The sequence below is a fragment of the Scyliorhinus torazame genome, chromosome 6 (assembly GCF_047496885.1).
Source record: "Scyliorhinus torazame isolate Kashiwa2021f chromosome 6, sScyTor2.1, whole genome shotgun sequence".
NCBI classification, from domain to species: domain Eukaryota; kingdom Metazoa; phylum Chordata; class Chondrichthyes; order Carcharhiniformes; family Scyliorhinidae; genus Scyliorhinus; species Scyliorhinus torazame.
In genome coordinates this window covers 58,249,491-58,271,940 of record NC_092712.1, presented here as the reverse complement: position 1 = coordinate 58,271,940, position 22,450 = coordinate 58,249,491, and the positions used below count along the sequence as shown (strand labels likewise).

Here is a 22,450-nt window from a genome sequence, read left to right as displayed (position 1 = left end):
GCACTCATTGAAGCAAGCGGAGAATATCCATTGCATTCCTGACTTCTGCCTTGTTACGGTGCGAGTTATTGGGGAGCCAGGAGGTGTGTAATTTGCCACTGAATATTTAACCACTGACCTGCTCTCAGAGCCATAGATTTTGTGTCTGGTCCAGTCAGGTTTTTGATCAATCGTGTCTCCTCTGATATTAATGATGAGGGATAGTATTTGGGCGCTTTTCAATTTTTTTTAATTCATTGTCAGAATGCCTGATAGCCTAGTGGTTATGGTATTGGACTAATAAACTAAAGGTTGAAAGTTCAAATCCTACCAAGATAAATTCTGAAACTGAATTCAGCAACTCTTGCAATTTGTATTCGCATCAGGAAAGCTGCCAGATTGTTGTAAAAACTCAGGCGGTTCACTAATGGGTAATTCATGCCATTGGTGGTAGAGTGCCTTTCGAGTAGCTAAACATGAGTAATATATATTGCCTCTATGAAAAAGAGTGATATGATTCTACGAATGCAGGATTCTCTGCCTCATCGAGTGGTTGAAGTAGTTCACATTGACAGAGAGGGTGGGGTCTGGTGCATACCTGAAAGAGAAGGGAATAGAAGGCCGTGCCAGCAGGCTGGATAGGCGTAATTGGAGTGGGACTAATATAGGCGTGCAGTTACAAACACCGGCCTGTTTGGTACAGATGGTCCGTTGTTGTTCTGTAGATTCCATAATTCTATAAGTTGTCCATATCCTGAGCCGAAATATGTTTTTGAAAGTAATTGTCATCATATAAGCACTGCTTCCTCTAATTTGAAACTTGATGTTACCTGCACCACAGGATCTGCAACTGTTCAAGAAGGTGGCTCACCACAACCTTCTCGAAGGCAGTAGGGATGTGCAACAAATGCTGGTATTGCCAGTGATGCTCATATCCCATGAGCAAATAATAAAAGTAAAAAGATGAGTAATGAGCTTTTTTTGCCATTTTATATTTGCATAATTTTTGGAATTACAAATGAAAAGTTGATCCTTCCGCTATTAGTTTGGGCTTTTAATATTAGAACCCCAAAACTGTGGAAACGTTTTGCTATTTATTCATTGGGGACACATGATGCTTGGAATTAAAGCGTGACAACATAAAGCTGGAAGCTGTTAAGTTGATATCCAGCATTGTTACAGATTTAGAGACTTGACTGCATTAAAATAAAAGGAAAACAAAATTGAATTTTACTGTTTTAGCTTTTTGACTTCTGATCCCTGTTTATTATATCTTGCAGTTGCGGAGTCCTCTCAAAGCTGAGAAATTTGGATAAAGGAGCTGATGAGAATAGGTATTCCTTATTGATTGACTGCCTGTGTCAGTGGGGAAAAGTTGGACATGTGCTCGAGCTGATCACTGACTGGCTAACAGAAGGGCTTCCCCAGAAGGTTAGATAATTCACTTAAGTTTTTAATTGCTTTATGAGAAAAAAATTCCTGCAGATTGTTCCTCTTAACAGGAGAAAAAGAGAGCTGTGTTGTGTGGAATTGAAGAATATTGAAAATACACAATAATCTGAGAGAATGTTACTGGACAGTTAGTTAACAGAAAATATATATATGTGCAACATGAATCTGAGACAGACTTGGATGGGCAAAGATGTTTCTATGTTGCAATGACTCTACACTTGTGTAAACATACCGTCAAAGTTTTGGAATCAAATATTCAACACGTAAGATATTATGTCATCTGTGTTCATTTCGGAATGAGACCTAATAAATATTAAATGTGGCAGGAGGATTGCCTACCTTAATAGCGGTATAGAATGGTGTGAGTTTGAATAAAGGACAGGCATCCAATTGATATTTTACCCCTCTTCTTTTGTATTGGCTGGTGGCACTACTTGTTCAGATCTACTTCTAATGCAATTAAATATTTCCTTAATTAAGGAGACCAAAACTGTATACACTACTCCAGATGCGGCTACACTCAGCTGAACTGCTGCAGCAGTACTTCACTTTGTTTATATTCCAATCCTCATACAATAAGCACCAACATTCCACATTATGTTCCATCTTCCAAACTGCCCACTTACTTGACCTATGTGGACTCTATGGGTTCGATTCTCCAACAGCGTGAATCCTGCTATATCAGCAGAATTCTGGAAGAGGCCAAAAACAGGATTTGCACCAGGTGCCAAACCATTACCGATGCCCCCGGCCCACTCCAGTTGGCATGAGGGCGTGAACCAGATGATTAGTATATTTAGATATGCAGGATTTGTTTGAAGTCGTATCCTCATGCCCACTGGCAAAAAACGAAGCTGGCATGAATCTACTGGCCTCCACAAACTGAGATCAGATGTGATGGCCACAAACTGAGACCAGATGTGATGGCCACGCGTGGGGGCACGGAGGCCATTGTAGCCTCGAGTGGTTGGGGACATGGCAGGGCATTGCCAGGTTAGCTCTGCCAAGGGAAGGGATCTGAAGAGGGTGGCATTTGGCAACCCGCCCCATAGTGGGGTGTCGCTCACCGGGGTGGGGCCTTTTCTCTGAGAAGCCGGACTTGCTAGCACCTTCAGGTCCCAGACACCTCAAATCATGATGCAGTTCACCCCAAATCCAAAAACATTTCTAAGTTTGGGTGGATTGTGATCTGGATTGGGCTGAATCACCCATCGCACTCATTTCCCGCCAGAGACCACACTTGGAACATTTTTGGGAGAATTTCGCCCTTATATGTCCCAACTTAGATTTCTACCTATCTCTGTGTCATCTGCATAATGCAGCTGCAATACATTTGGCCCCCTCGCGGCATGGTGGCACAGTGGTTAGCACTGCTGCTTTACAGCGCCAGGGACCCGAGTTCAATTCAGGCATTGGGTGACTGTGTGGAGTTTGTATGTTCTCCTTGTGTCTGTGTGGGTTTCCTCTCGGTGCTCCGCTTTCCTTCCACATTCCAAAGATGAGCAGGCTGGGTGGATTGGACATGCTAAATCGCCCTTTAGTCCAAGGTTAGGTTTGGGGATAATTGGGATAGGGTTGGGGAATGGGCTTGGGTGGAGTGCTCTTTCATAGGATCGGTGTAGACTCAATGGGCCAGTGGCCTCCTTGTGCACTGGCGGGATTCTATCGACTTAGGTGGGGGCCCAGCATCAAATTAGATACAAAAAGATTTTTTTGGGGGGGGGACTGATAGCCCAATGGTAGATCTTTTTCATTTTTAGAAGTGACAGTTGAGCTCCACTGTCTTTTACAGCATGGATAAAGTTACAGAATTGTGGTCATGTTAAACTGAAATGAATTATTGTAAGATCATTCAGCAGTGCTTGCTAAAAACGTACCTTTTCTGTCCATTTTCTTTCAGAATAAGAAGACCCCACAGCGTACAGTCCGAATCCAGGAAACAATGCAACCAAAATTAGAGTTGGCATTAAATTTTTTAGAATACATACTGACCAATATCGTGAGTCGGGAGTGCTTATTAAGTTTGCCACAGAAACGGCTGAACCAGCTTCTTAAGGCCTTGGGAGCTATCAAGGTAGCTAGTGTTTTGCTGGTTGTTGAATACTAAACTATTTATTTAGCATGCTATGGATGAATATTGCAGGAGCTGTAATAATTAAAATTGTCTCTGGTCATGTAATTGAAACGACATCTTACTGTTTTGTGTTAAATAGACATATTCCACTGATGTATCTCTGCAGCATTTGTCAACAGCTGAATATATATCTTTGACCTAATTGGTCTATTTGCAAAGGAATATGAGTTATTGGAGAGGATTCTTCGAGACAGCATTTACTGCCATTTGGAAGCAAATGGACGTATTAGTGAGAGGCAGCATGGTTTTCTGAAGGGGGGTCACGTCTCACTAGCTTGATTGGGTTTTTCGAGGAAGTGACGGAGATAATTTATGAAGGTAGGGAGTGGATGTTGTCTGCATGGACTTCAGTAAGGCCTTTGATAAGGTCCCTCATGGCAGACTTGTACAGAAGGTGAAGTCACACGGGATCAGAGGTGAGCTGGCAAGATGGATACAGAACTGGCTTGGTCATAGAAGACAGAGGGTAATAACAATAAACTTGATTAGTGTCACAAGTAGGCTTACATTAACATCACAATGAAGTACTGTGAAAATCCCCTAGTCGCCACACTCCGGTGCCTGTTCGGATACACTAAGGGGGAATTCAGAATGTCCAATTCACTTAACAAGCACACCTTTCGGGACTTGTGGAAGGAAACCAGAGCACCCGGAGGAAAACCACACAGACACAAGGAGAACATGCAGGCACCGCACAGACAGTGACCCAAGCTGGGAATCAAACCTGGGTCCCTGGCGCTGTGAAGTAACAGTGTTAACCATTGTGCTAACATACCGCCCTACAGTGGAAGGATGATTTTCTGAATGGAAGGCTGTGACGAGTGCAATATTAGTGCTGGGACCGTTGCTGTTTGTAGAAAATTTAAATGATTTGGAGGAAAATGTAATTGGTCTGATTAGTAAGTTTGAGGACGACACAAAGGTTGGTGGAATTGTGGATAGTGATGAGGACTGCCAGAGGATACAGCAGGATATAGATCGGTTGGAGACTTGGGCGGAGAGATGACTGTACCGGACAAATGTGAGGTAATGCATTTTGGAAGGTCTAATACAGGTGGGAAATGTACAGTAAATGGCAGAACCCTTAAGAGTATTGACAGGCAGAGGGATCTGGGTGTACAAGTCCACAAGACACAGTGGCAACGCAGGTGGAGAAGGTAGTCAAGAAGGCATACGGCATGCTTGCCTTCATTGGCCGGGGCATTGAGTATAAAAATTGGCAAGCCATGCTGCAGCTGTATAGAACCTAAGTTAGGCCACATTTGGAATATATTGTTTAATTATGGTCACCACACTACCAGAAGGATGTGAAGGCTTTGAAAAGGGTACAGAAGAGGATTACCATGATGTTGCCTGGTATGGAGGGCATTAGCTATGAGAAGAGGTTGGATAAACTCGGATTGTTCTGTCTGGAACGACGGAGGTTGTGGGGCGACCTGATAGAAGGCTATAAAATTGAGGGGCATGGACAGAGTGGATGGTCAGAAGCTTTTTCCCAGGGTGGAAGAGTTAATTACTGGGGGACATAGGTTTAAGGTGCGAGGGGCAAAGTTTAGAGGAGATGTGTGAAGGAAGTTTTTTTACACAGAGATTAGTGGGTGCTTGGAACTCTGCCGGAGGAGGTGGTGGATGCAAGTACGACAGTGACGTTTAAGGTGCATCTTGCCAAATATATGAATAGGGTGGGAATAGAGGGAGATGGACCCTGGAAGTGTAGAAGGTTTTAGGTTAAACGGGCAGCATGGTCAGTGCAGGCTTGGAGGGCCAAAGGGCCTCTCCCTGTCTTGTACTTTTCTTTGTTCTTTATATGAATGTTTAAGGACTGCTAGACCTGAAAGATAACTTTATAATCTTTTCATCCTGCAGAAATATTCTTGACTATCTTTCAACATTAAAAGTGACTCATTTTGTTGATCAAAAGAACAATAACACTTGCACTTAGCATCTTTAACATGCACAAATATTCCCAAGGCATTTCAATAAGATGAAGCAGACATAAATAGACAAAGATAAAGTATATGGGGCGAATGTTGAGGCTGCCCATGGGATTCGGGGTGGAAATTCTCAAGAGAATTGGGAAACTCTATTCTCGCTAGAGAGATCGCATTTCTCGATTTTTCTTGTAGGCTGCGTCTCAAGATTCATGCCCACACTAATTTCCAGAAATTTCCTTTTATTTTAATATTACTGCGCCCCTCCCACCACCCCCACCAAATGATCACCCCTCAGAGATCTTCAATGGCAAGCTTTACAACAGGTAGGGCCTGACATGAGACAGTCGAGGGGATCCCTCTGGGGGCGCAGACGGGGTGAGTCTGTGTGTGGAGGCCAGTGGAGGTGGGACGGGTAAGAGGTGGACGGAGATGGAGAGTGGCCACTGAGCAGGGTTGTATTACCGGTGATAAATATTTTTGACGGGGTAGACGACAGCCCCGAGATCTCCGTTGTGCGTGCTGGGGACCATTTGGTGGCTTTTACAGGTGGCGCCCCAATCTGTGTAGAGCTGGTGCCCCGCCAGATTGGCGGTGTAAACCACTTTTAGCAAAGAGGCTCAAGATTCCATTAAAAAACTGGTCTGTGGGCGAGTTCCTCGCCAGTTTTCTGTGAGATCCTGACACTTTGCCAAAGTCTGTAGATCATAAATCATAGAATTTATAGTGCAGAAGGAGGCCATTCGGCCCATTGAGTCTGGACTGGCTCTTGGAAAGAGCACCCTATCCAAGCCCACACCTCCACCCTATCCTCATAACCCAGTAACCTCACCCAACATTAAGGGCAATTTTGGACACTAAGGACAATTTAGCATAGCCAATCCACCTAACCTGCACATTTTTGGACTGTGGGAGGAAACCAGAGCACCCGGAGGAAACCCACGCAGACACTGGGAGAAGGTGCAAACTCCGCACAGACCATGACCCAAGCCGGAAATCGAACCTGGGACCCTGGAGTTGTAAGATTCCCCCCCATGGTGAGTGCGGGAGGGAGAGATAAACAAACGTGGTTGAAGAGAGAAGTGTTTTTGGAAAGCCTTAAAAGTTAGGGATGGTGAGTAGTTAGAGATGGAGTTCCATAATTTGGAGCCTTGATGGCTAATGGCACAGCTGTCAATAGTGTGGCAAAGGGTTGCACAAAGGATCAGAATGAGAGGTAGGCTGAGTGGATTATGGAGTTCGTGGAGGTTTCAGAATTGAGGAGGGTGTTCGGATTTGTACGAGACAACGAGAAATTTAAATTGGAGATGTTGGAGTTTCGGGACCCAGTATAGAAAAACCAGAACTGACATGAGAGTTGAGCAAGGTGGTGTGGAATAGAATAAAAGCAGCAGAGTTTTGGATGAAGTTTAGAGAGTGGCCAGGAGAGTATTTAAATAGTTGTGTGCAGATAGCAAAAGCATGGCTTGAGTATCAGGAGGGCTGAGGCAAGGGGGAGACAGATAATATTACAGAGATAGAAATAGGCTGTGTTCATGATGGAGTGGATTATAGGGCTGAAAGCCCAACTTGTGGTTGAATAGGATAAAATCTTGGTAAGTTTGATGCAATTGTTAGAGACGTGTATGGAATTTGGCACAAAGCAAAGCTTGTGATGATGATGAAGTGATGGTTTCAGACATCTTTAAAATACCTCACTTTTAAATTAATGTAAAATTCTATCATATTGTCACTCATCCCCAAACTTTTTTTTTACAAGATTATTAATTAGCCCTTCCTCATTACATAATAGGTGATTTAAAATTCTGACCTCTAGTCAGTTCCTCAACATACTGCTCTAGAGGGTGGAACGGTAGTGCAGTGGTGGGTCTCACCCCCACAACCCAAAAAGATGTGCAGGATAGGTGGATTAGCCATGCTAAATTGCCCCTTAATTAGAAAACAAATAATTGGGTACTCCAAATTTATTTTAAAAAAATACTGCTCTAGAAAACCATCACTAACACAATCTAGAAACTCGTCCACCACAGCGTTCCTGTTGATTAGGTTTACCCAATCTATCTGCAAATTGAAGTTATCTATGATCACTTTATTACTCAAGCTACATGCTTCTCTGACCTCCTGATTAATTCCATGCCCCACAATACCACTATTGTTTGGGGGCCAAAAAGAACGCCGACCGATATTGCACCTATATTCCTCACGTTAGTATCAGTTAAGCACAGCTAGAAAACTTACTGTACTTTACTCTGGATTGTTACAGAGCAGCATGGTAGCACAGTGGTTAGCACTGTTACTTCACAGCACCAGGGTCCCAGGTTCGATACCCGGCTTAGGTCACTGTCTATACGGAGTCTGCACCTTCTCCCCGTATCTGCGTTGGTTTCCTCCGGGTGCTCCGGTTTCCTCCTACAAGTCCTCAAAGACGTGCTTGTAAGGTGAATTGGACATTCTCGAACAGGCGCCGTAGTATGCCGATTAGGGCATCTTCACAGAACTTCATTGCAGTGTTAATGTAAGCCCACCTGTGACACTAATAAAGGTTATTATTATGTAGGAAGGAGAGGAAGTTGATAATAAGTGGAGGAATGTCATAGAATCCCGACAGTGCAGAAGGAAGCCAGTTGAACTATTTAGTCTGCACTGACCCTCTGAAAGAGCATTCTACCTAGGCTCACTCCCTTACCCTATGCCCATACGCCCACGCATTGATCATGGTCAAGTTCAGGAAACCATGATGTAGAAGCAGTTTGGGTTGGGATGAGAAATTATAAAAGAAAGAAGCCATTTGTGGGAGTGGTGCACCAGGCCCCCTAATTGTAACTACGTGGTAGGACAGGGTATAAAAGAAAAGATAATGGGAGCTTTTCAGAAAGGTACTTCAATAATATTGAGGGATTTCAATCTACACATAGATTGGCAAAATCGGATGTGCAAATGGAGCGCAGGTGAGGAATTCATAGTTTCTTCGAACAGCATATTCTGGACCCAACCAGAGGACAGGCGATACTAGACCTAGCATTGTGCAAAAAGATCGGATGAATTGATAACCGCATAGTGAAGGCACCCCTCGGCAGTAATGATCACAATGATTTAATTTTATGTTCAGTTTGAGAGAGGGAAGTGTGCATCGATGGACTGAAAAGCCCACTTACCTACATAACTATTTGTTTCTAAACGTCTGTATACGGCAGTTCAACGTACACATTTGTTTAATGAAATTAGGATTAATTATAATAAATTTAAGTAGGACCTGCTTAAGAATTAAACAATTTATTTGATTTGTATTGTAGGAACTCCTTACTTCCTTCTTGAGTGCCTCAGAAACGATACTTCATGATATCAATGTGAATACGGCGCTGAAGGCCTTCAGCTTACATTGTCGTTTGACTATTCATTTTCATAACAAGGTATGTAAACTGCGTTATTTAAAATGAAAATTAATTTGGAAGCAAGTAATTTCATTAAATTCTGACAAATGAATTTTCCCGTGTACGCGGTCTCATCAATGAGTTGCGCAGATGTCATACTGACTTATATAACCTTTTCATTTGCAGGTCATTCTAAGTTTTGTTAGTGTCAAATTGTTATTACTAGTATTGTTTACTAATGTTACTTTATTAATACATAGAACATGTGGAATTTCATTTGTTGACTTCATTCAGAACACTTTTACTTAAAACCAGAATAATGGATTGGTGAAAATTAACAGCTTAGGCCAGCCCACTGTCGAGCGTCGGGAACTTAATTTTAATATATTTGCAACTCAATTATTATGGCCACACTCCAGAATACTACCCAACGTCAAATTTAAATCCCACGTCGATATGATTTCAGAATAGTGTGATTCACAGAACCTTTGAAAGGTGTGCACTTTGTGACCTGAACTTGAGGGGATCTTAGAGCTGAGTACATGCAACGCTCACAAGGATCCCAATGCAAGGAAGCTCTCTGCAGATTCTTTGGGGATGGGTGTTCAAAGGCAAGACTACACAGCGGCTTCTTCCTGGCTGGCTTTTGGCACTGGAGAAAGGGTAGCATTGCTGGAGAGAAGGGAACCTCTGGGCAAGGCCAGCAGTGTGGGAGAGTACAGCGTTGCAATTGGGCCATGCAATTGGCCTTATCATAGAATTTACAGTACAGAAGGAGGCCATTCGGCCCATCGAGTCTGCACTGGCTCTTGGAAAGAGCACCCTACCCAAGGTCCACACCTCCACCCTATCCCCATAACCCAGTAACCCCACCCAACACTAAGGGCAATTTTGGACACTAAGGGCAATTTATCATGGCCAATCCACCTAACCTGCACATCTTTGGACTGTGGGAGGAAACCGGAGCACCCGGAGGAAACCCACGCACACACGGGGAGGATGTGCAGACTCCGCACAGACAGTGACCCAAGCCGGAATCGAACCTGGAACCCTGGAGCTGTGAAGCATTTGTGCTATCCACAATGCTACCGTGCTGCCTTGTTTTTCAAGATTGAGCATTCTTCTGCAGCTGAGACAGTTCAATATCAGCTGCATTGCCATGCATGGAGACTGGCTTCTGAAGCAATTATGCCCACTGAAGCACCACTCATTCCTGAGAGTGCCATGATCGCTTCTGCAGTGTTAACCCCTCATACTCAGACTTCATTATGGGACTGCAGAACCATTGGATGACTGGGAACGTGTGAGAATCCTCTTGTGAGAAGTGGGCATGGACCACTCACTGAGCGTTGTGCTCCGAACACCCAGCATTACAGTTATATAGGCATGGAACATTAACCCTCATGGTCCAATCGAACCACTTAGCTTGCGAGTGCAGTTTAGGCTGGGATGCTGGAGAGATGCTTTTGAGGCTAGACCTCCTGATGTGTAATGGTGAGACACTGCTGCAGTGAAGCCAGGTTTCAGCAAGGCAACATACATCCCAGGGTTCATCAACCTTCAAAGGATGATGACACAGTGAGCCTAATGTGTAACTGCTCAGTCTTAGATTGAAGTCGATTATTGAAGTGAGAAGGATAACAAAGCATGTGTGCCCAGCATTGAGGCTTCTGGTCAATCAGGATAATCATTGCTGATCATCATTATCCTCCTGGAACCTGGTGTCTATTAGTGCATAACGTGCATACCTGCCTCATCTGGCCCCCGCTATGGCCTCTTCCCCTACAGTCTCTTCTTTCTTGATCTCCTCGCCCTCAGCCCTATCAAGGTCCTCATCATCGGAGGAGATATGCAGCTCCTCCATCTTGTCATCTACAAGTCCTCCCCCTTTGTAGTGCCAGGTTTTGCAAGGTGCACCATAATGATCCGTGAGACATTTTGTTGAGTGTATTAACGTGCGCTGGCAGACAATGGAGTCGTATCTTCAAGAAGTCAATGGTTTGCTCTACCAGTGTTGGTGTGGCAGAATGAGCACCGTTGGACCTTCTCTCTGATGGAGTTTGTGACTGTCAATGGGCATCATCAGCCACATCCTTTGCAGGCAGCCATTGTCACCGATGACCCAAATCTGGATGTGACGTGTGCTCTCGAAGATGTCCAGAATCTGCAATTTACTCAAAATGTTGGAGTCACAGCAGCTTCCTAGTTAGCTCGAGCATACCTGCATGATGTGTTTCTGGTGGTCATAAGCCAGCTGTATACTAAGCGAATAGTATCCTTTTCTGTTCATGCTCTTGCCAGAGACTGTTATTTTTTTAAAAATATATATTTTATTGAAGTTTTTCAAACAAATATTTTCCATTTTTACAACTTAATAATAAAATATACATTAAACGTTATTTAAATAATATATTAAACTAACAACAAATAAGAAAAAAGTAATACACAAGAAGCAATTATCAACAACTAGCATAAAGAGAAAAGAAAAACAAAGCACAAAATAACACTCCCCCCCCCCCCCCCCCGGGTTGCTGCTGCTGTCTTTCTGTTTCTCCATTATCGTTCCGCGAGATAGTCAAGGAACGGTTGCCACCGCCTGGTGAACACCTGAGCCGATCCTCTTAACGCATATTTTATTCGCTCCTGTCTTATGAACCCTGCCATGTCGTTTATCCAGGCCTCCACGCCCAGGGGCTTTGCTTCTTTCCACATAAGTAGAATCCTTCGTCGGGCTACTAGGGACGCAAAGGCCAAAACGTCGGCCTCTTTCGCCTCCTGCACTCCTGGTTCTTCTGCAACCCCAAATATAGCTAACCCCCAGCTTGGTTTGACCCGGACCCCCACCACCTTTGAGATCACTCTTGCCACACCCTCCCAGAACTCATGCAGTGCCGGACACGACCAGAACATGTGGGTGTGGTTCGCCGAGCTTCCCGAGCACCTTCCACACCTATCCTCCACCCCAAAAAACCTGCTCAGTCTTGCTCCCGTCATTTGCGCCCTGTGTAGAACCTTAAATTGAATCAGGCTAAGCCTGGCACATGAGGACGAGGAATTTACCCTGCTTAGGGCATCTGCCCACAGCCCCCCCTCAATCTCTTCCCCCAGCTCCTCTTCCCATTTTCCTTTCAGCTCCTCTACCATCGTCTCCCCCTCGTCTCATCTCCCTGTATATTTCAGACACTTTACCTTCTCCAATCCATGCCCCTGAAATCACTCTATCCTGGATCCCTTGCGCCGGGAGCTGCGGAAATTCCCTCACCTGTTGCCTCGTAAATGCTCTCACTTGCATGTATCGGAAAGCATTTCCTGGTGGCAACTTATATTTTTCCTCCAATGCTCGCAAACGTCCCGTCCACAAGCAGGTCCTTCAGCTTCCTAATTCCTGCTCGCTGCCAACATTGAAATCCCCATCTATCCTCCCCGGGACGAACCTGTGGTTATTCCTTATCGGGGAATAATTCCTTATCCTTCACACCGAGGCACCCGTCACTCCCCTGTGTCGTCTCCACTGCCCCCAGATCTTCAAGGTCGCCACCACCACTGGGTTTGTGGTGTACCTTTTCGGGGAGAGCGGCAACGGGGCCGTCACCAGCGCTTTTAGGCTTGTTCCCTTACAGGACGCCATCTCCACCCTTTTCCACGCCGCACCTTCTTCTTCCCTCATCCACTTACAGACCATCGACACATTGGCGTCCCAATAGTAGTCACTCAGACTCGGCAGTGCCAATCCCCCTCTGTCCCTACTGCGCTGCAGGAACCCCCTCTTTACCCTCGGGGTCTTTCCCGCCCACACAAAGCTCGTAATGCTCCTGTCTATTTTGTTAAAAAAGGCCTTTGTAATCAGGATGGGTAGGCACTGAAACACGAAAAGAAACCTCGGGAGGACCACCATTTTGACCGCCTGTACTCTGCCCGCCAATGACAGGGGCACCATATCCCACCTCTTAAAGTCCTCCTCCATCTGCTCTACCAGTTGCGTCAGGTTAAGTTTATGTAGGGTTCCCCAGTTCCTGGCCACCTGAATCCCCAGGTATCGAAAATTCCTTGCTACTCTCCTCAGCGGCAGAGCATCTGTCCCCCTGCCCTGTTCCCCGGGGTGAATCACAAAAGGTTCACTCTTTCCCATATTTAATTTATATCCCGAGAACTCTCCAAACTCCCTGAGTATCTGCATTACCTCTGGCATCCCCTCTACTGGGTCCGCCACATATAGCAGTAAATCGTCTGCATATAGTGACACTCGATGTTCCTCTCCCCCTCTAAGCACCCCCCTCCACTTCTTAGAGTCCCTCAGCGCTATGGCCAATGGCTCAATTGCCAACGCGAACAGTAACGGGGACAGGGGGCACCCCTGTCTTGTACCCCTATGTAATCGGAAGTATCCCGATCTTTGCCTATTTGTAACAACGCTTGCCACTGGGGTCCCGTACAGGAGTCTAACCCCTCTCCGAACCCAAATCTCTTCAGCACCTCCCACAAATAGTCCCACTCCAATCTATCGAATGCCTTCTCTGCATCCATCGCCACCACTATCTCTGCCTCCCCCTCCGGTGGGGGCATCATCATCACCCCCAGCAACCTTCGTATATTGGCGTTCAATTGTCTCCCTTTAACAAACCCTGTCTGGTCGTCATGTACCACCCCTGGGGCACAGTCCTCTATCCTTGTCGCCAGCACTTTGGCCAGCAGCTTGGCGTCTACGTTTAGGAGGGAGATGGGCCTGTATGACCCGCACTGCAGCGGGTCTTTGTCTCGTTTCAGAATTAACGAATTGTCGCCTCCGACATTGTCGGGGGTAGTGGCCCCCTTTCCTTAGCCTCATTAAAGGTTCTCGCCAGAAGTGGGGCCAGCAGGTCCACATATTTCCTATAAAATTCCACCGGGAACCCATCTGGTCCCGGGGCCTTCCCTGCTTGCATGTTCCCAATTCCTTTGATCACCTCCTCCACCTCAATCTGCGCCCCCAGACCTGCCACCTCCTGCTCCTCCACCCTTGGGAACTCCAGCTGGTCCATAAAGTGTATCATTCCCTCTTTCCCCTCCGGGGGTTGGGACTTATACAGCCTCTCATAAAATGTCTTAAACATCTCGTTCACTTTCCCTGCTCTCTGCTCCATCTTTCCCGTTTCGTCCCTAACTCCTCCGATCTCTCTCGCCGCCCCCCTCTTTCGAAGTTGTTGGGCCAGCAGCCGGTTCACCTTTTCCCCATATTCATATTGTATTCCCTGTGCCTTCCTCCACTGCGTCTCCGCCTTTCCCGTGGTCAGCAGGTCAAACTCCGTCTGTAGTCTTCGTCTTTCCCTGTATAGCCCTTCATCCGGGGCCTCCGCATACTGCCTATCCCCAACCAATCTCTCTCTTTATTTACCCTCTTGTTTCCCCTTGTGGGCTCTAATGGAAATCAGCTGTCCTCTAACCACCGCTATCAGCGCTTCCCATACTACCCCCATCTGGACCTCCCCACCATCATTGACCTCCAGGTATCTTTCGATATATCCCCTCACCCTTCCGCATACCCCCTCGTCCGCCAGTAGTCCCATGTCTAATCTCCAAAGTGGGCGCTGCTCCCTTTCCTCTCCTAGATCCAGATCCACCCAATGTGGGGCATGATCTGAAACGGCTATAGCCGAGTACTCCGTTCCTGCCAATTTCGGGATCAGCGCCCTTCCCAAGACAAAAAAGTCTATCCGGGAGTATACTTTATGGACGTGGGAGAAGAAGGAAAACTCTTTACCCATCGATCAGCCAAATCTCCACGGATCTACTCCTCCCATCTGCTCCATAAATCCCTTAAGCACCTTGGATGCTGCCGACCTTCTCCCGGTCCTGGATCTGGACCGGTCCAGCCCTGGGTCCAGCACTGTGTTAAAGTCCACCCCCCCCCCCCCAATGAACAAGTTTCCCGCCTCCAGGTCCGGGGTACGTCCCAGCATTCGCTTCATGAATCCCGCGTCATCCCAGTTCGGGGCATATACGTTCACCAGCACCACCGCCTCACCTTGCAATCTGCCACTCACCATCACGTACCTGCCCCCACTATCCACCACTATGGCCTTAGCCTCGAACGATACCCGTTTCCCCACCAGTATTGCCACCCCTCTGTTTTTCGCATCTAACCCTGAGTGGAATACCTGTCCCACCCATCCTTTCCTTAGTCTAACCTGATGCGCCGTTGCCGAGGATCTTTGCGTCCTCACTCTCCACTGGAGTAGTACCTGATGATTAGAGGGAGGCAAATGTTGTTGCCCTATTCAAGAAAGGGAATAGGGAAATCCCTGGGAATTACAGACCCATCAGTCTTACGTCTGTGGTGAGCAAAATATTGGAAAAGATTCTGAGGGATAGGATTTATAATTATTTAGAAAAACATAGTTTGATTAAAGATAGTCAGCATGGCTTTGTGAGGGGCAGGTCATGCCTCACAAGCCTCATTGAATTCTTTGAGGATGCGACGAGACACATTGATGAAAGTTGGGCAGTGGATGTAGTGTATATGGATTTCAGTAAGGTATTTGATAAGGTTCCCGATGGTAGGTCATTCAGAAAGTTAGGGGGCATGGGATACAGGGAAATTTGGCTGTCTGGATACAGAATTGGCTGGCCGAAAGAAGACAGCGAGTGGTAGTGGATGGAAAGTATTCCGCCTGGAGGCCGGTGACCAGTGGTGTCCCGCGAGGATCTGTTCTGGGACCTCTGCTCTTTGTGGTTTTTATAAATGACTTGGATAAGAAAGTGGAAGGGTGGGTTAGTAAGTTTGCCGATGACACGAAGGTTGGTGGAGTTGTAGATAGTGTTGAGGGTTGTTGCAGGTTACAACAGGACATTGACAGGATGCAGAGCTGGGCTGAGAAGTGGCAGATGGAGTTCAACCTTGATAAATGTGAAGTGATTTATTGTGGAAGGTCTAATTTGAATGCTGAATACAGAGTTAAAGACAGGATTCTTGGAAGTGTGGAGGAACAGACCGACCTTGGGGTCCACATACATAGATCCCTCAAAGTTGCATCTCGGGTTGATAGGGTTGTTAAGTAGGCGTATGGTGTGTTGGCTTTCATTAACCGGGGGATTGAGTTTAAGAGCTGCGAGGTTTTGTTGCAGCTTTATAAAACCCTGGTTAGACCACACTTGGAATATTGTGTCCAGTTCTGGTCGCCTCATTATAGGAAGGATGTGGATGCTTTGGAGAGGGTACAGAGGAGATTTACCAGGATGCTGCCTGCACTGGAGGGCATGTCTTATGAAGAAAGGTTGAGGGAGCTAGGGCTTTTCTCACTGGAACGAAGAAGGCAGAGAGGTGACTTGAAAGAGGTGTACAAGGTGATGAGAGGCATGGATAGAGTAGATAGCCAGAGACTTTTCCCCAGGGTGGAAATGGCTGTCACGAGGGGACATAATTTTAAGGTGATTGGTGTCCGGTATAGGGGAGATGACAGAGGTAGGTTCCTTACACAGAGAGTGGTGGGTGTGTGGAACGCACTGCCTGCAGAGGTGGTGGAGTCAGGGTCATTAGGGACATTTAAGCGACTCATGGACAGGCACATGGACAGCAGTAAATTGAAGTGGTGTAGGTTAGGTTGATCATAGATTAGGATAAATAGTCGGCACAACATCGTGGGCTGAAGGGCCTGTACTGTGCTGTACTGTTCTTTGTTCTATTAAACATCACTTATGTTTTCTGATTTCTATTTCCAGTTCAGTACGGATGATAGAACTTATCTTTTGGCTCTTGAAAGAAATGCAGGCTGGATCGATAAAGAAGTGTTGCAATTTCTGCGCATTCCAGGCACAGAGATGGAGGCGTCAGAGCATCAGAGTGAAGTCGCAAGACAAGTGGTTGAAGTAAGTAACAGGATAGTGCCTTCAAATGTAAATGTGAACTGGTCATGTTTACAGAAATTTTAAAATCTAATTTTGTACAGTATTTTGGAAAGATTACAAAATAATATGTGTTCAATCCTGTTTTCCAATGTGGTAGAAAATTTAATCTGAGGAAAAGACCGGAAAGATGGTACCTTAATGAATATTCTGATGCTTGCACTATCACTGAAGAGAAATCAAAAGTTTGTGTGTTGTCCTACTCTTCTGAACAGTTGCTCTTTATCATTAATAGGCGTCTCTTTATTTGTTATACTTCACCGTTTCCTTTCCTTTCAACAGTCCTGTACTGTCTCTTTTAAGAGACATTTGGATATGATCATCCCTTTTCTGACAAACTTCAGTTTGAACATTTTATTGCCTTCAGTTACATTACTTTCTTTTGTTTTGCTTGAAATACTACCCTTGCTGCCATGTGCCAGGCTTCAGAATTGGTTAGAACTACTGAAAACAATTAATGAGCCGAATCGCAGATGATTTATTCTTTGGGTCATTCTTGTTTAAAATTAGGCTGCATTTGTTGCCAATGTCATGCATGTACAGTTCTATCGTTTTATTCTGGGCGGGATAGGAGCATATGATCGGGAAACCAAGAAGCCTACATTTCCTGGACCATCTTTTGAGCTTCAACTCCTGCCAGTGTGAAACCTCTTGTGTAAAATTAGGAGAGGGAAATAATAAATTGGGCATTTAAGATAAAAACTGGTGTTGGATCACAGTCCATTGTTGCAGCACAGTGATTAGTGCAGTTGCTTCACAGCTCCAGTGTCCCAGGTTCGATTCCCAGTTTGGGTCTCTGTCTGTGCGGAGTCTGCACGTTCTCCATGTGTCGGCGAGGGCTTCCTCCGGGTGCTCCGGTTTCCTCCCACAGTCCAAAGACATGCGGGTTAGGTGGATTGGCCATGCTTAATTGCCCTTAGTTTCTCTGTTTATCCCTTATTGGATAAGATCAGCTATTCATATCATTATTGTCATGATAGGAACTTGGGTCCAAGATGTAGCAGGAAATCTAGGGGTTCAATAGATTGAAGGGAAAGACTGCTAGCAGCAGACTCCGAGGGATACACCCGCAGCCGGAGTTGCCGTGTCCCTTTCAACTTAACCTTGTTCGTGGGAATACACAGGATGTCCTGTTTCAGCCAGGGAGATCCATTCAAGATCCATTGTCCTTCTGGACAACTTTGTTTGATAAGCCATTCACCCATCACAGAGTCTGATGATCTATGTGTCCGTCAATGGAAGGTTAGTTGCATATGAATGGTATAGGTCTGTTCTTTTGTAGAAATGTGAATGGGAAACCAGACAGCCCAAATGACAATAATGGATTCAAGTTTTGCCACCTTCGATGAGAACCTTTGTTTGAGGGGCTGGCCGGAGCTTAGAGAGAGGGGAAAAAGTGCTGTTTGAACAGTTACAGAGAAGGCTGTGGAATCGACCAGGGAGATTGTGAAAGCTGCCACCAAGGCAAACTTGGAGAAAAAATTCTGAACCAATGTCCCTAACAGAAGAAAAACGCTTTGTAAAGTCAAGAATTGCCTTTGTCTGTTTGTATAAGTGAACAAGATCTGCATTTTCATGTACAGTGTTTACTTGGAACTTGTATGTTAAAGTTAAGAAACTGCATGTAATCTGTTCGTGTTAGCTGAAGTAAGTTTCAATATTGTTTTCTTTTCTTTTGTTCGATAAACTTTGGTTATAAAATAACCATTCCCTATTTCTTAGATTATCACTCTCAGAACGAATCGATCTTTCTGCACAGTGTTCAAGCTCAAATAATTTATGGCATCTGGCCCAGCCTCTTAGACACTGTTGAGAGTTAACCAGCTGTGCGTAACATCATTTTTCGAGATGTGCCTGGCATTCCTTTACACTTTCCCACCTTGTTGGAATTTTGGCTTATGGGTCAAGAACCCTACACCTTTGTTTTTGAAGAAACAAAATCTACCTTAATTTAAACCTATTGTCTAATGCATCTAAAGGTGTGAATTTTCTTATTTCTTGGTGCTTTACTAATTGGAATACAAACCTAAGGATATAATCTGTTCCTTTCCTTTGTATAGGTATACCTCACAGTCTCTAAGGATATCATTATGGTTGGCGCATCTGACATAGAATTCCAGGCCCAGTTGCTTGGCTTTGCTCTTGCTGTTCTGCAGTCAGGTGATCTATGATATGTTTTAAGTCTTGTGTGTTTGCCAAAGTTCCTTTTCTCAAGCCTCTTGTGTCACTGTTTAGTTAAGCTTGGTTTGACTGAGTTTCGTACTTGAGCTAACACCTGGATACGTAAATGCCTTGAAATATACCTAAATATTTATAATTACAAAAAAAGCATGCAAGGTGACAGGCAGAGAAAGAGCAGTTGATCAAGTCTGTCATATGTAGTCTTATCACAATTAATTATGATGACCGCAATGATCTTCCACCCACCGGCAGCCACGTAAACTGAGTGGCAAACAAAAACTTAAAGTACCCCAAATTCAGGGGAAAAGGAAATCCAGGAGCATCTTTCTGATTCACGAATGAAATCAAAACAAGTTGGAGGAGACCGTGACAATCATAATCATGAAGCATGTCACTAATAACCCACCAATGTTTTGTACACGGTGATATTTGCCTCAGTCTGGAACTTGCCCAGCTCTCTTTGAATACTTGCAGTGAATTCCAGTGTATCCACGTTTATTACACGAATTGGAGACCAAGTCCACACATTGATGACCTGTAGAGAAAGTAAAATCTCTAACTTAGATATATGATTATGTAACTTAGAGGCAGGTGCCCTGTTTCTTGACCAATCTAATTCAGAAATTCTATCCACATTGATAATGTCTTGACCTTCATTATTTTAAATATCCACTCCAGTCTTTCCAGAGTAAAAATATCCCACTCTCCAAAACCTAGCATGATAACTATACCTTTCAATTAAGGGCTTTGAACAGGTGGCAATACTATCCAATCTCATCTATCCATGTTCCAGTTAGCTGAGTCATGCGCCAACTTTGCATGGACTTGTTATTAATCCATACCTGCTGTGCCCCTTATCCTGGCCTGATATTTAAACAAGTTTGTTTGGAATCACTAGCTTTCGGAGCACAGCTCCTTCATTAGGTGAGGCCACCCCAGTCACTGTGCCCACCCCGGTCAAACGCCGGCATCTCCACATCACTGATGTTTAAAATGATTTAATGTGAAGCCTTCTTTCTAATTTTGTATTACCTGGCTCTTGCCCCCAATCGGAGACATGCTCCTTCTGTTTGGCTGGATCCAAATGCAGATGCTAAATCCTACCTGAGCCTTTGATGGTCCTGTGCTTCTTCAAGAATTATGTCAGTAGGGAATTTATTGTAAAAGGGGCTCTCCTTCGCTGAATGTAGTTTTTAAAAGAATCCCTATGATAGCATACTGATGCTCACTGCTCTCGTTCAAAATTTAAGAATGAATAATTGTTGACTTGGAAAAATAGTGCAGGAACACTGGTGCCAGTTGAACTATGTCACAGAACAAGTTACTGCCTTCAGTGGAGAAAAGAAGACAATTTGTATTTTCCCTACTTGTCAGGAGATGGTTTAGTGAACCAGATGGGGTTTTACAACAACCTGATAGTTTCATTGTACTCACCATTACTGAGACTAGATTTCAGCTCCATATTTTATTACTATTCAAATCCCACGATGCCGTCTTCTTCCAATAATGAAAAAATAAATTACTGAATTCATTTATTAAGCCTGTACATGTGGATAGAAAATCTCCAACCATGAGAGAAAATGATTTATGATTTGAAAATTTACACTTCCAAATCAGAATATCTACCCCAGCTCCGTTTAATGGTGTTACAAAAAGTTGCATCAATTGTATGCACCCAACTCAACCTATGGGGGTAAGATTTGTCATGGGTGATTGTACAAAGTTGGTGACAGTGAATCATCTGCCTGTGTTATTCCTACCCAATTTATTCTCCTTTCAAACCCCTGAAGAGTGCTTGAGTAAAGCTGTACAGGATTTTGTTGAGGCCAAACCTGGATTACTGTATTGTTTTGGTCTCTACTTATGGAAGAAAGGAAAAAAATATTTATCTTAGAGGGGTTGCAGAGAAGGTTCATAAGATTGATTCCTGTGGCGAAGGTGTTGTAGTTTGAGGAGAGCATCGGTAGAATGGGCCAATATTCTCTGAAATTCAGAAGAACGGGAGGTGATCTCATTGAAAGTTGTAAGATTCTGAGAGGGCTTTACAAAGTAGGGTCTGAAGGGTTGTTACCTCTACCTGGAGTGTCTAAAACTAGGGGCATAATCTCAGGATAAGAGGATACCCATTTCAGACTGACATGAAGAGAAACATTTCACCGAGAGTTGTAAATTTTTGAAATTATTTCCTCCAGAGAACAGCGAATGCTTTGAGGTTGAATATGATCAAACGACTTCCGGTTGCGGCTATGCGGAGCTAAGCCGCACGATTCGGCAGCTCCAGCTACTACGGACTTTCGGGCTCACTGGAGGAGCCCCAATGGAATTTTTTTTGATGACAACCCGTGGGGAAGTGAAGAGAGAGGTCCCCCTCCAACTTTTATGGACCGGACCATAGTGCAACGGCCAAAAAAGCGGCATTGGAGCAGAGGGAGAAGCGAGGGGAAAAAATTAAAATGGCGGCGGCCGGGGACAAAGCGGAGTGTGGGCCGGAGCTGCAGGAGTTCATCAAGCGCTGCTTCGAGGAGCTGCGCAAGGAGATGCTGGCGCCTATGCTGGCGGTAATTGAAGGACGAGGGATAACCCAGAAGGCCCACGAGGTGAAGATCCAGGAGGTACAGAAAAGAGTTAGTGAGAATGAGGACGAGCTCTTGGGCCTGGCGGTGAGAGTGGAGCAGCACGAGGCGCTACACAAGAGGTGGGCGGGAAGACTCGAAGACCTGGAGAACAGGTCAAGGAGAAAGAATCTGCGGATCCTGGGTCTCCCAGAAGGAGTGGAGGGGGCCGATGCCATGACATACGCGGGCATGATGATCGGGGCAATGATGGGCGCGGAGGCCCCTTCGAGGTCGCTGGAGCTGGACGGGACACACCGGGTGCTGGCGAGGAAGCCCAAGGCAAATGAGCCGCCAAGGGCAATGGTGGTGAGATTTCACCGGTTCACGGACAGAGAGAGAGTCCTGAAATGGGCCAAGAAGGAGCGGAGCAGCAAGTGGGACAATGCAGAGATCCGAATATACCCGGACCGGAGGTTGCAAAGCGGAGAGCGGGTTTCAACCGGCCAAAGCGGTGATGCACCGGAAAGGTGTGAAATCTGGAATGCTGCAGCCAGCGCGATTGTGGGTCACATACAAGGACCAACACTACTACTTTGAAACGCCTGAAGAGGCGTGGGCCTTCATACAAACTGAAAAGTTGGACTCTAACTGAGGGTTTGTGAGGGTGGGGGGGGGGGGATGTTTGAGGGTTGATGTGTGATGGTTGTTGTATATAGGGGGTCAATCACGCGCAGGAAATGTTACTTGGGCTGGGGGGAGAGACAAGGCAGGAGCTGCGCCAGAGGGGGCGGGGCAGGCTTTGGAAAGCGCGGGGTTTTTCCCGCGCGCGGGATGGGGAACGAAGGAACGCATATTGATTGGGAGACTCCCACACGGGGGGGGGGGGGGTGGTCAAAGGGACGGCGGGGGAAGCCGGGGTCAGCAGGTGTCAGCTGACTTACGGGAGTGATATGGGGAGAGCAAAAAAGC

General features: G+C 45.5%; 1 protein-coding gene across 2 annotated transcripts in view; it reads left to right on the top strand.

The window, feature by feature from the left end:
• The window catches only part of ncapg2 (non-SMC condensin II complex, subunit G2), a 142,275-nt gene that overhangs the window by 81,274 nt on the left and 38,551 nt on the right, over nucleotides 1-22,450 (top strand). For both annotated transcript variants that reach the window (XM_072508228.1, XM_072508227.1), the window contains exons 18-22: nucleotides 1,260-1,410; nucleotides 3,332-3,505; nucleotides 8,790-8,906; nucleotides 16,563-16,709; nucleotides 18,806-18,905. In XM_072508228.1, coding sequence (XP_072364329.1) covers nucleotides 1,260-1,410; nucleotides 3,332-3,505; nucleotides 8,790-8,906; nucleotides 16,563-16,709; nucleotides 18,806-18,905 — 689 coding nt within the window. The remainder of the gene's footprint in view (nucleotides 1-1,259; nucleotides 1,411-3,331; nucleotides 3,506-8,789; nucleotides 8,907-16,562; nucleotides 16,710-18,805; nucleotides 18,906-22,450) is intronic.